Source organism: Hemiscyllium ocellatum, chromosome 2 (genome assembly GCF_020745735.1).
Source record: "Hemiscyllium ocellatum isolate sHemOce1 chromosome 2, sHemOce1.pat.X.cur, whole genome shotgun sequence".
Classification (NCBI taxonomy): Eukaryota; Metazoa; Chordata; class Chondrichthyes; order Orectolobiformes; family Hemiscylliidae; genus Hemiscyllium; species Hemiscyllium ocellatum.
Genome location: NC_083402.1, coordinates 56334551 through 56347557, shown reverse-complemented (window position 1 = coordinate 56347557; position 13007 = coordinate 56334551). Strand labels below are relative to the sequence as shown.

Genomic DNA, 13007 nt, shown 5'->3' with positions numbered 1-13007 from the left:
TGCAAGCGTTCTGTCGCTGTCCACTTTTTATAGTGATGTCATTGACTTTTCCTTCCCTCATTAACAAACTATGTGGAGTGCCATTCAACTTGAAGATAATATATTGTTCATTAGCTTCCTCATGTTTCGTGACACTGTCTCTTTCTTGTCCCCCCCCCCCCCCCCCCCCCCCCCCCCACCTCCCCGACTAATGATAGCATTTCTGCATCTTGATCTATAACTCTATCTTGGTAATTGAATCAATTACAGACCGCCACCGTTCCCATCTCTGGAGGATAATGCTTTGGTATTTGAATAAAGGTATCTTTGAGTCATACAACATTTATTCACATCCAATGAGTAGCCCAATATGACAGTGATTTTCAGTGCAAGTTCCTTTGAGGAGTTTTATGACTTTATAACTTTCATTGTTTCCTAACTTTTGAGTTGAATCCTAAAATATGCCTGTTTTCTTCTTGCTGAATGAAGTTTTAATGTCGACAGATTCAAAAATTGCCTACCGACCTAACAGTAGCGCTTTAGGACTGAAAACTGGTAAAATATTTAAAATTAGTTGTCTTAACTCATTGATTTATCTGTTGGAGAAGTTTTCCTTTAAATATATCCCAATATTATGGTTTCGAGGAAGACCGCAATCATGACATTACTAGCCTATTATAATGAGTAATTGCTGGAGACTGTGACAAGTGAACATTCCAATTAGTGATAACAGGTAATGAAATGTTTTTAAACAGTAGCATGAAATTTAACTTTGAGATCAATACAGTGCAGAATAAATTATTTTAAAAAGTCTTACACCTTTTTCCTGCTGCAACCAACCCACTGTCTTTGGCTGTGGAACATAGCCACTCCATCAAAATTTGCATATTCAGTTATAAATGCTTCCCAGAAAGTAGCACCTATCTTCATTTTGGTTAACTTTTTAATTTGAGAATTTATATTCAAAGGGTGTTCTGAGTGTTTTTGAGAATGTTCACCTTGTCCACTATGATGATACGTGTAAGTACTTGCTATCCTGCAAGTTTTATTTTGAATATAGACTGATTATTAGAGATTAACAAATGTAGATTTTTGCAATAATCAGCACAAACTACCTCTTTTTAAACCTGCATTAAACTTGGAATCTAAAAGATGAACAGGAAGGGAGAGTAGCAACGCAAATTGATAAATTTCTTAAGTACTTTTGAAAAGCTGAAAACTGGTCAGGATTCTGTAAAGTGAGCACCACCAGTTTTCATCCATTTTAGGTCAGTTAGATTTGATCATTATTATCTGGTCAATTAAATTTCATATTTTAATCATGCATTTTAATATAAATTTTCAGAGTACAATGCATTCAATTTTAAATGAAGTTTGTCCTTACTCCTTGTTAATAACATAACATAGCTTAAACATTGCAATAGATTTACAAACCTGAAATGTGATATAGTTTTTGCTGTACCTGTCAAGTTTAAAACCTAATTTAATGTATTGAACATTACTATCTATATAAACTTTTTATATTTGAACTCTTTTTGTTAGATTAAACTTCAGAACAATCGATGGGCATCATTAGTCAAAGAAGCAACCAGTGAAGCTCAAAAGATCTCTCTTTGTCCTCTTGCTGGTCTATTCCAAGCACTCCTGCAATTTATAGTTAAAATGGGAGCAAGGTAATATATATTTACATTTCAGATTCCATGAAATGTTATAATGTGTAGTTCTATACTTTTTTCCTTTATTTTTAAGAATGTTTCAGTGCATTCAACTTACTGGAAATATACACTTGGTATTCATAGGAAGGCATTAAAACTCTTGAAGTTTGCCTTCAATCAACATCTGTAGTTTGGAGTGGACAAATGAATTTGTAAATATGCACAAGCTAAAATTTTAAATAACATTTGTTAATGAACAAAACATTAATTTCGGAGAAAAGTTAAGTATTAACCCCATTACTGTGGGTCTGGAGTCACGTGTCGGTCAGAAAAGGTAAAGTGGCTGATTTCCCTCTTTAAAGAACATTATTAAACTAGATAGATCTTTACAACAATCATTATACAGTCACTATTAGACTAGATTTTATGTTCCAAATTTTTATTAAATTCAAAATTGCTACCTGTCCTGGCAGATTTCAAACCCACATCTCCATCTCGTTAATCAAAGCAAAATACTGCAGATCTGGTGTCCCAAGTCCACATTCTTCAGCTGCTTCATCAATGACCTTTGCTCCATTATAATGTCAGAAGTGGTGATGTTCATTGTGCAATTGTCAATGTTCAGCACCATTCAGAATTCCTCAGTTACTGAACCAGTTCATATCCAAATTCCACAAAAGCTGAACCGTATCCAGTCTTGGACTGACAAGTGGCAGGTTACATTTGTGCTATATAAATGCTGACAAAGGGTCTCCAAACTTTAATTTGATTTTTCTTTCTCCTGATGCTGCCAGATCTGCTGAGTTTCTCTAGCAGTATATTTTGCATTGGAATATTAGTCTAGTGACATTACCACTGCCTTCCAAAGTTGGCACGGTCAAAAGGCTGACCACAAACATGGGTGGGAGAGCTATTATGAAAAGAGAGGGCTGTGATTTATGAGGAAAAAGGTAAGGGAATGTTGGTGATTGCTGAAGTAATCATTGAAGCTATTGAGGAAAGAAAGGAAGGACCAATGTATCATGGAAATTTGGGACAGATAAATGAAATGATAAAGAATGAAGATTTTTCAGGAGTGAACTTAAACTTAAGAGCATCTGACATTATGAAGGAAGAAAGGCTCCCGAAAGAAAGGAGGAGGGACTAAATGTTGATGGTGTGATGAGATGATTTGCATGGGGTAGGCAGTGGAAAATATATTCAATCTTTGGACTTTAACTATTGACTTTATTTCTCAGTTTTGGAGGGTTTTAAGTGGTTAAATAGTTCAAATGAATTGATCATATTTTACTGCCCTATAGGGAAACACGACGGCTGCTGGAGAGAGTGGTATATCAGCCAGGTTACACAGAGAGCATTGCATCAGTTGGCCGTTGGTACCTCTTACGACATCTGTGGGCTAAAAATGACGATGAACTTATCACAGTAAGATTAAACAATTGGCACCTATTTTGTTTTTAAATTAGGAGCGTTGTACAGTTTTATTGCTGGCATTGATCTTTGCTTATAAAGCTACAGTGAAATTTAACAAGTGTTTTCAATTTTATTTTATCTTGTATTTTTTTTTTATTTGTTCATATGATATGAACCTCTCTAGCTAGGACAACATTTATTATTCTGCCATGTTTGTCTTGAGGGCAGTTAAGAATTAACTGCATTTACAGTGTCTGGAGTCATATGCATGCCAGACCAGGTAAAAATTTCCTTCCTTATAAGATCATTGCAGTTTGTGGAATCTTGTAATGTGCAAATTTGTTGCTGAGATTTGACTACAAATCAAACATTAATTCACTAAGTGTGAAGTACTTTAAGTAATGGACTGTGTGTGAATGGTACAATATGAACACATTCTTCTTTTTGCAGCTTTATTGTTTTAGCAAGAGGAGTGATGATGTAGTGGCAGATGTCGCTGACTAGAGCAGAATTTATTGCTCCTCTTAATTACCCAGAAATCAGTTAAGAGTTACACTGCTGTGGAGTCCCATGTAGGCCAGATTGGGTAAGGATGGTTGTTACCTCCCCTAAACGACGTTAGTATACTAGCTGAGATCCTCTGATAATCAACATGGTCATCATTAAATCTTAATTCCAGATTTTTTTTATTGAATTCAAATTCCACCATATCCCACTCAGGTTTCAAACCTAAGTTTCCAGAAGATTACCTGGATCTTTGGATTACTAATCCAGTGACAATATAACTGAACCAATATAACTGCCAAAATTTAGAGGGCAATGGATGGGCAGCACTCTCTGCTCTTTACATCTATAATAATTTAAACCCATGTCCTCAGAACATTAGCCTGGGTGTTCTGAGTCCAGTGAAAGTGCCACGATGCTGCTGCCCCTTGCTAAAATAACCAAGACATAAAGGTTTTTTAAAAAAAAAGTATGTTTAAATTGTACCTTTCACAACCTTAATGCATTACCACAACCTTAATGCATTACTGCTCGGAGAATTATTTTTGATGCGTAGGCATTGTTACGGGCAACCTCAGCATTAAGTTTGCACATTACAAGACTCCACAAACAGCAATAGACTAAATGATTTTGAATCTGTTTTCCTGGTTTTGGTTATTGAATCAATACTAACAATTACTCTCCTTGCTAAACAGAATATTAATGTAGTGTAAAATCGAATGAAGACAAGATTTACTTTGTTGGAAACACTTTAATCTGGTCTTATATACCACGATCCTTTAAAATTTGCATTGTCTCTCACAGAACTGAAGGATGATCACTGGACTTAAAACATTAACTGTTTTTTTTATCCAAAGCTACTGCCAGACCTGCTAAGTTTCTCCAGCTGTTTTGCTGTTTATTTATTGTACTGTTTTCTTCTTTGTTTTCCTTATTCTCCCATATCTGCAGCACAGGGTGAACTCATTTGTGGGAAGCCAATGACTGGGTTCAGCTAATTCAGCACGAGCTAGGTACAGAACATGGGACTTAGCTGATATTTGAGGATCGTATTCTCACCAGATAAATGTTGTTACAAGCTCCCAAGAAAATATTCACGTATTCAAGATGTCATCTTAAATGTATTTGTTGTATTTTCAGGTATTACTTCAAAATGGCAAAATGAATGGAGATTCTAGAATTGAAGAGCTGCACAAGAAGCTTATTGAAGCATCCTAATCAAACAAGAAAAAAGATTGAACTCAAATGCATGCACACTAAAGTCTCACATTGTAGCTATAGTTGCAGCTGCCATATTACTTAGATTTCTGGTTGTCAAAAAGCAGTAGCTGTGGCTGGCATTTTTGAAACAATTTGATTACAGTATGATTTGTTGCACTTTGGCTATATTGAAAAAGACTGCAAATATTTAGACTTGTTCTCTTCTGCCATCATATTTCCTGCACTTTTCATCTTAAAAACTGAAAATTTAAATATACCATCATGACTGGGAAGCATGCAGATTTGTTTATTTAAGATAGAACGCCTTCATTTTAACTTGGCAAATGATCTGTATTATTGTAGTATAAATACAAAGAAACAATCATGTCTGAACATTCATTGCAAAGTTTAATGTAATGTTGTGATTAAACTATGCACTCACATCATGATTTCCTATTGAAACCTATAGTCGTGTTTACATTTTTGTTTTTTTTCTTTTTATTTCACTTAGTCATTTAAGACAGAAATATCATTTGTTCTTTGCATCAAATGTATTCAGTTTTGTCAAATCACTATGCAATAGCAAACATTTCTGTATTGAACCAGAATAATCTTGTTGCAATATCTCTTCCCTACAGTTTTGCTTCATGCTCTGTTCTGTCTAATTGAACCAATAAAAATGCAAAGGACTTTGTTACAATCATATTCTCCTCTGGGCCCATTTATGGCACCTTATTTTTAAACAAGTATACAGAATGGATGGTTAAATTGGTTCTAATGCAACATAGAAAAATTAAGGACAAGTCAACTAATCTGAGTAAGCAGGTAGTAGGTGCCTTGACAGTCTCTACTGTCAGTTGCAGAACTAGTAACTTAAAATTGAGCCATAGAATCATTCAGCACAAAAACAGACTCTTTGGTCCAACTAGTCCATGCCGATCAAGTTTTCCCAAACTCAACTAATCCCATTTGCGTTTGGCCTAATTCAGTCTCAACCTTTCCTATTCATGTATCTGTCCAAATGTCTTCTCAATGTTGTGACTGTACCTGCATCTTCTACCACTTCTGGTGGTTCATTCCATTCCACACATGCACTACCCTCTGTGCGGAAAAGATTATCTTTCAGGTCCTTTTTAAATCTTTCTCCACTTAAAAATATGCTCTCTACTTTTGAATTCCTCACCGTAAGGAAAAAGCCTTTGATGTTTGCTTTATCAAAGCCTCTCATGATTTCATAAAGTTTTGAGGTCACCCCTCAACCTCCTACATTCCAGTTTAAAGCGTCCCAGCCTCTCCTTATAACTCAAACCCTCCAGTCCCAGTAACATCCTTGTTAATATTTCTGCACCCTCTCCAATTTAATATTCTTCCAAAGCAGGACAGCCAAAACTCTACACCATATTGTAAAAGTGGTATCACCAATATCCTATACAAACACATGACATTTCCTACACTCCATGGTCTGAATAATGAAGGTAAGCATGCCAAATGACTCTGTTCCTTGAAAGTTGTGTCACAGGTAGACAATATACCTGAACCCCTAGGTGTGTCTGTTTGACAACACTCCCCAGGGCCCTAAATGGAAGAATTGGAAGTAATGTTGGAATTTGTGGAAAGAAAATTAATGTTCTTAAGTGATATCTGAAAATTTGTGAAGCAGTCTCACCAGAAGTGGGCTTTTTTGTAATTGGGTTTTGCTAAATGCAAATTTTAGAGCATTTTGATACTGTCAAATTTAATAGAATCTAAAAACAGGCTTTGTGAGCATTGTTTACCCGTTCTTGGATGTTGTGTAATTATTGATGTGTTGAATCATGACAGCACAAAAGGAAACTATTCAACTTGTGTCTGTGTCAGCTCTCTGCAAGAACAGCTCAGCTGATCCCATTTCATTGTCTGTTCTCCACAGTCCTGCCCATGGATTTTCTTCCAGGCCCAGTACCTTTTTTGAATCTGCCTACATTCACCTCAAGCAAGGAATTCCAGTCATTTTGGAACTTGAACTCATTACTTTAAATCTGTGTCCTGGGGCCAATGGGAACAAGTTCTCATCACCTGTTAGAGTCATTGAGGCATACAGCATTGCAACAGGCCTTTCAACCCACTGCGTCTATGCCAACCAAATACCAAAATCTATTAATTCTGTTTACCTGCACTTTGTCCTTAACTTACAATGCCCTGTCATTTGAAATGTTTGTCTAGATTATCATGCAGTGCTGTGAGAGTACCTGCCTCCACCAGCCTCTGATAGTCCTTCCCATATTTCTTCCACTCTCTGGGGGAAAAAAAAATTCCTTGGATCCTCTCTAAACCATTTACTCCTCATTTTAAACTTACAGCCTCTGTGTTCGGCATATCTGCCATGGGGAGAATATTTTCATGATCTACCCTTTCTATGCCCCTCATAATTTAATGTACCTCACATCCTTCCTTGGCCTCCTCTGCTCGAGAGAAAATTAACCTAGTCTCTCCTTGTAGCCAAGCAATATCCTTCCAGTGCAGTCGCATCCTTCTGACATGAGCAGAACTGCAGGGGTATTCCATCTGTGGCCTAAACTATGTGCCATCAAGTTGTAACTTCCTGCTCCCTGGCTAATAAAGTCAAACATCCCATTTACCTCCTTCACTGCCCCAACTACGTGTGCTGGCACCTTCACGGACATATAAATTTGTGCGCAACCTCCCTTAGTTCATCAGTACAGTCAGTCCTTCTATAATGTGCTGGTTGTGTTCTTGTGCAACCCCATGTTATAGAAAGATTGCACTTTGGAAACGGTGCTTAAAATGGTGGTGCTGTAACCGTGTGACAGCCAACATGCGTGTTAAAACTTTGCACTGTAGAAAAAGCTTCTCCAATTTGTCAATTGTGTTATAGCGATTAAATGTTAATGAAACATGTATTACAACAAAACCACCTGTACTCCCTAGAAACTTACCATTTATTGTGTAAATCCTTTTTTAGATCTCCTAAAATGCAACACCTCACTTATCAGTATTAAATTACATCTTGACATTGTTTTGCTCAATTTATCAGCTGATTGATATCAGACTATAGCCTGAGGCCGTCCTCCTCTATCAACAACAGCACCAATTTTCATGTCATCTGCAAACTTAGTATATTATACCTTCTGCATTTACATTCAAGTTGTTAATGTACATACCAAAGAGTGAGGGTACCAGCACTGATTCCTGCAGTACACTGGCTTCCAAACAGACACAAACTTCCACCATCACCCTTTGCCTCTTGCAGGCTAATTTTGGATCCAGTTGGCTAACTTGCCTTGGCTCTTAACTTTTGAAGCAGCCTTCCATGTGAGACCGTGTCAAAGGCCTTTCTGAAGTCAATTTAAACCACTACAGCTGCATCACTCATCAATATATTTAGTCACCTTTTCAAAAAAACTCAAATTATTCAGGCAGGGTCTCCTTGCAACAAATTCATCCCGTCTATCTCCAATCACTCCCTGCCTTTCCGACTATTAATTCATCCTGTGCCCCAGAACTTTTGTCCAATAATTTCTGTAATTACATGGTTTATTCTGGCTGCCCTCCTTCATCAAAGGAATGTTAGCTATCCTCCAGTTATCTGGCACTTCATGTGTGCCCAATGAAGTATTAAATATCTATGTCAGAGCACCAACAATTTCCTCACTTGCCTCCTATAGTAGGCATCCTATCTAATGTTGTGATATCCTTTCCTAACTGTGCTTGCCAGTATTATAGTCCACATGATGTAAATCAGCACACAGCAATGTCAAGAAGGACATTCAGGATGTTGGCCTGGTAACATTGGAATAGTGATGATATTGTTGCATGTTCTTTTGGTTTGGTGCTTGGAGAAGAACTGCCAGGTGATGGTGCTTCTGTGTATTTTCCACCATTGTCCTTTTAGGTGATGGTTGCAGGTTTGAAAGAAGAATCCTTTCTGTCATGTATCATGAAGCTGGTACACCTGGTGGAGGAGAGATGAAAGTGTATGGGGATGAATGGTGTACCTATCAAGTGGGCTTCTGTATCCTGGATAATGTCAAGCTCCTTGCATCTGGATGAAATGGGGAGCAGGAATTCTATCACAGTCCTGACTTGTGCCTTGCAGGTGGAGGTCATGTTTTAGTGTCAGGAAATACAGTTACCACAGAATTTCCAGTCTTTTTATGGATGTTCAAATCAAGTTTCTGGTCAATGGTAACAGCTTATGCTGTTGAGAGTGGGGGTTCATCAAAATGTCAAGGGAAGACAGGTTCTCTCTACTTGGGAGCGATCATTATAATTTTGTGATGTGAAATGAACTTTTATACTTGTCAGCCCAAACCTGAATATTGTCTGGGTCTTGCTACATTTGTTCTATAGCTGCTTCAGAAATTGAGGTGGGAACGTTGCTGAACAGCAGTCGTAAACATCTCCAATCTGTCCTCATGATAGAGAGAAGGTCATTGATGAAGCAGCTGAAAATGTTTGGGTCTAGGATTCTACCCTGGGGAGCTCCTGCAGAGATGTCCTGGAGCTGAAAAGATTGATCTCCAACAACTACAACTATCTTTGTGATTCCAATCATCAGAAACTTTTCTGTGATTATATTGACTTCAGTTTACCTCCGAATTCTTGATGTCACTCTCAGTCAGTTGCTGTTTTGACATCGGGGGCAGTTGCTCTAATCTCTAGAGTTCAGCTGTTTTATCTGTTTTTGAAACAAGGTTGTAAGTGAGGCCAGGTGTTGTGTGGCCCTGACCCTGTAAGCCCAGTGAACAGTTAATCACTCTAAGTGCCACCTATTAATGACTTCAACACCTTCTGTCACTCTGCTGATAAAACTCACTTTTATTCTGTGTGATTTATCTTTGCTAATAAGCTTGTTATATGGCATTTTATCATATACCTTTTTGTAAGTGCACATACACTGCATCAATTGCATTACCCTCATCAAGCTTATCAAAATCTCCAACTTAGAAATGTCAGGTTGCTACTGACTAGTTAGAAAACTTGGAAGGGAAGTGAAGAAGAACAAGGATGAAAAGGAAGGTATGAAAGAGACTTGGAACTAATATGATTTGGAGGTGCCAGTGTTGGATTGGGGTGTACAAAGTTAAAAATCATGCAACACCAGGTTATAGTCCAATAGATTTATTTGGAAGCACAAGCTTTCGGAACGCTGCTCCTTCATCAGGTGGTTGACAACTGAAAAAGCTCCGAAACCTCGTGCTTCCAAATAAACCTGTTGGACTATAATCTGTGTTGTGTGATTTTTAACTTTAAAACTAATATGAAAGAGAGAACCGCAACCATCATCCTAAAGGCTTCCCCAATGCTAGGAGGAGCATTAACTGCTTGAAGGTAAGTCTTCTATCCCTGTCCCAGGAATGTCCTTCCTAGTTGGACAACCAGGAGCTCAGGCCAGGCTTCATCAGTGACTTTCCCTCCATTAATGCTCAACTGGAAATGGTGGCAACTCCTGTGATTTGAGGTACCAGTTGCACTGTGCTGAGACACTCAGCTCTGTCCAGCACTTTTCTCTATTCCTGAGATGCTGCCTGGCCTGCTGTGCTTTGACCAGCAACACATTTGCAGGGGTGAGGAGGGAGCATTACATGGGACATGACCTTGATGAGTGAGGGAGGGAGGGGTGTTGTTGATTCGGATGAGTTGGGGGAACATCAGTTCAGAGCTCCACTGGTGGCAGTGCCCATTAGGTGGCAATAAGAGCCTCAGGCCAAAGGTTGGCAGCTCTCTCACCCGCATTGACATATCATCTTGGTCAGGTACAGATACTGAGAAAGTTTGTGTTTGGAAGATTTGCTAAATTTTAGGTTTCCTCCACCACTTTCAGATCCATTGACTGAAGAGTGTAAAGTTTAATCCACTGTTCATGAAATCTTTCCCACCCTGATTAAACTGATTGATTGACTTCTGGTTCTGGGCTTACTCTTGCAGTCTTCTTTGAACATGGTTGTAGCATTTTTTGTTGCCCAGTCCTCTGGTAGCACTGCTACATATAAAAGATATTGAAAGATTATTTCTTCCTTCATAATTTTCTGTTGGATTTGATCTAGTCCTGCAGACTCAGTTTTAAGTACAGTCATGAATATCTCCCTTTTTTTTTAGCCCTTCTGGTGTTTCATGTACTTCCTCTTACATTATGACATCTGTTTTTAACAAAAAGACTACCAAAATATTAATTTAATAACTCTTTCATGTACCATTATCACTTGGGATATAGGCATCACTGGATGGGCCAACATTTATGCCTATCTCTAGTTGCCTTTACGAAGGTGGTGTTGAGCTGTCTTGTTCAACTGTTGTAGTCTGTGTGCTGTAGGTAGACCCTCAGTGCTGTTAGGGAATTCCAGGATTTTGATCCAGTGACATTGAAGGAATATTTCCAAAGCCTGATCGTGCATGGCTTGGAGGGGAACTTGCAGATGGTGGAGGTCTTCCCAGGTATCTGCTGCCCATGTCTTTATAGATGCAAGTGGTCACGGTTGTTGTCCTGGGAGCCTTGGTGAATTTCTTCAGTATCTTGTAGATAGCATGCACTGCTGCTATTGAGTTTCGGTGGAGTAGGGAGTAGTCAAGCAGGCTGCTTTGTCCTGGATGGTGCCACTTGAGTATTGTTGGAACTTCTTCTCCAGGTGAATGGGGAGTATTCCATCACACTCTGGACTTGTACTTTGTAGACGTTAAACAAGCTTTGCTGAGTCAGGAAGTAAGTTACTCACTGCAGAATTCCTAGCCTCTGAATAGATGTTCTTGCCACTGTATTTATGCAGTGGGTTTAGCTCACTATATGGTCAATGGTAAACCCAGCGTGTTGACTATGTGGGATTTAATGATGGTATAAGGGACAATGATTAGATTGTCTCTTATCGGAGTTGACTGTTACCTGGCATTTGTGTGGCGTGAATGTTACTTGCCACTCTCAGCTAAGCCAAGATATTGTCCTGCTACCTAACATTAACTTTATCTATTGCATGCTCTTCAAACCAAGGGTCATGCCCTACCCCTGTCAATATTACATGTAATGGCTTACCTCAGTTGCTCTCACCCACCCCACACACACCCCACTAACTCTATATGGTCTCTACGCTGCCTACTCATGCAATCAGTATCCGTCACCATGTTTTCCCCATTTGCACTAATGCCCCAAATTTCAACCTACTCAATCCTTTCCTTTTCTCGCATTCTAGATGAAAGCAGCCCACTTTAGGGCAGAAAGAGCCAAAATGAATGGTGGCTTGTGACATTCAGCTCCTTAGCCCCAAGGGGAGGATTCTGACCCGAGCGCTCAGAGTAGACCAAGTCTCTGCATTGATAAAGGAGACTTCCCTTACTGTAATAGGACCCCTGACTGAAGATTATTTCTCTTGGTAGGCTCAAAGGGAATAAGTGCTAAGAGAGCAAGTGAGCAACCCTGAGATGCAGTCTAATCCAATCTGAGTTGGATACCTGTCCCATGCTTAAGCTGTCCTTGCAGCAGCATTTCATTACTGGTTGCCAGTCCGTACCTGAAGGAGAACAATAATGTGTAGAAACATCCTGTAGTTTAGAGATGTGCCCCAAAGGTCCTGAGATACCACTGTCTGTGGGCAAGGGGATGGATGTCCTGAGATCTGTTGCCAGGTGTTCAAGATGATAGTCCATGTGACATACCTGACTAGGTACTTGTTCTGATGGTCACATGAGAAATTCTCAGCATCTGAGTGCTAGGATAGGAAACTGTATATTAATGATGTGCGATGCGAAGTTAATGAGGCTGATAACAAGCACTAATCTGTCAGTTAACATCTCACCATTGCCCAGTGAGAATCTCATTTTGACATCTGGAACTTAGTTGGAAAGTGCAGCTAGTTTCTTTCAACATCAGGAAAGGCTTCTCTAGACTTCTCATGTAATGTTCCCAGATTTAACATCATTCAGTTCCAATTCACATCATTCTGATTCCACCCAATGAGTTTTTCGAATGAGTACCAATAAGAATGGTTACAATAAGGTTAGAGGTAAACATGATTGGAAAGTAAGCTATGGTCAGAGGAATCTACGCAGAAGACTGACAGAAACTTGAAAAACACACTCAACTGGCATTGGATATGAGAACGGATGTTAGTTTATAGTCACGGTAAGAAGTAATTGAACTCTTCTAAATACGGAACAATTGGGGATAATGTGACAAATCAATAAAATTGCATCCTTCGGCCAGGAAATCAGTAGTGTAAAGCATATGGATTGTATACAAAATAACACATTTTCCAGTGTCTTCAGTCA

The 13007-nt window shown here is 38.8% G+C and overlaps 1 protein-coding gene across 1 annotated transcript in view; it reads left to right on the top strand.

Moving 5' to 3' along the window:
- The window catches only part of skic3 (SKI3 subunit of superkiller complex), a 115694-nt gene extending 110486 nt beyond the window's left edge, over window positions 1–5208 (top strand). Inside the window, exons 39-41 of the mRNA XM_060844228.1 lie at window positions 1522–1652; window positions 2936–3059; window positions 4692–5208. Of these exons, the coding sequence (XP_060700211.1) occupies window positions 1522–1652; window positions 2936–3059; window positions 4692–4769 (333 nt within the window). The 3' untranslated portion in view covers window positions 4770–5208. The remainder of the gene's footprint in view (window positions 1–1521; window positions 1653–2935; window positions 3060–4691) is intronic.
- Window positions 5209–13007: the final 7799 nt, after the last annotated feature.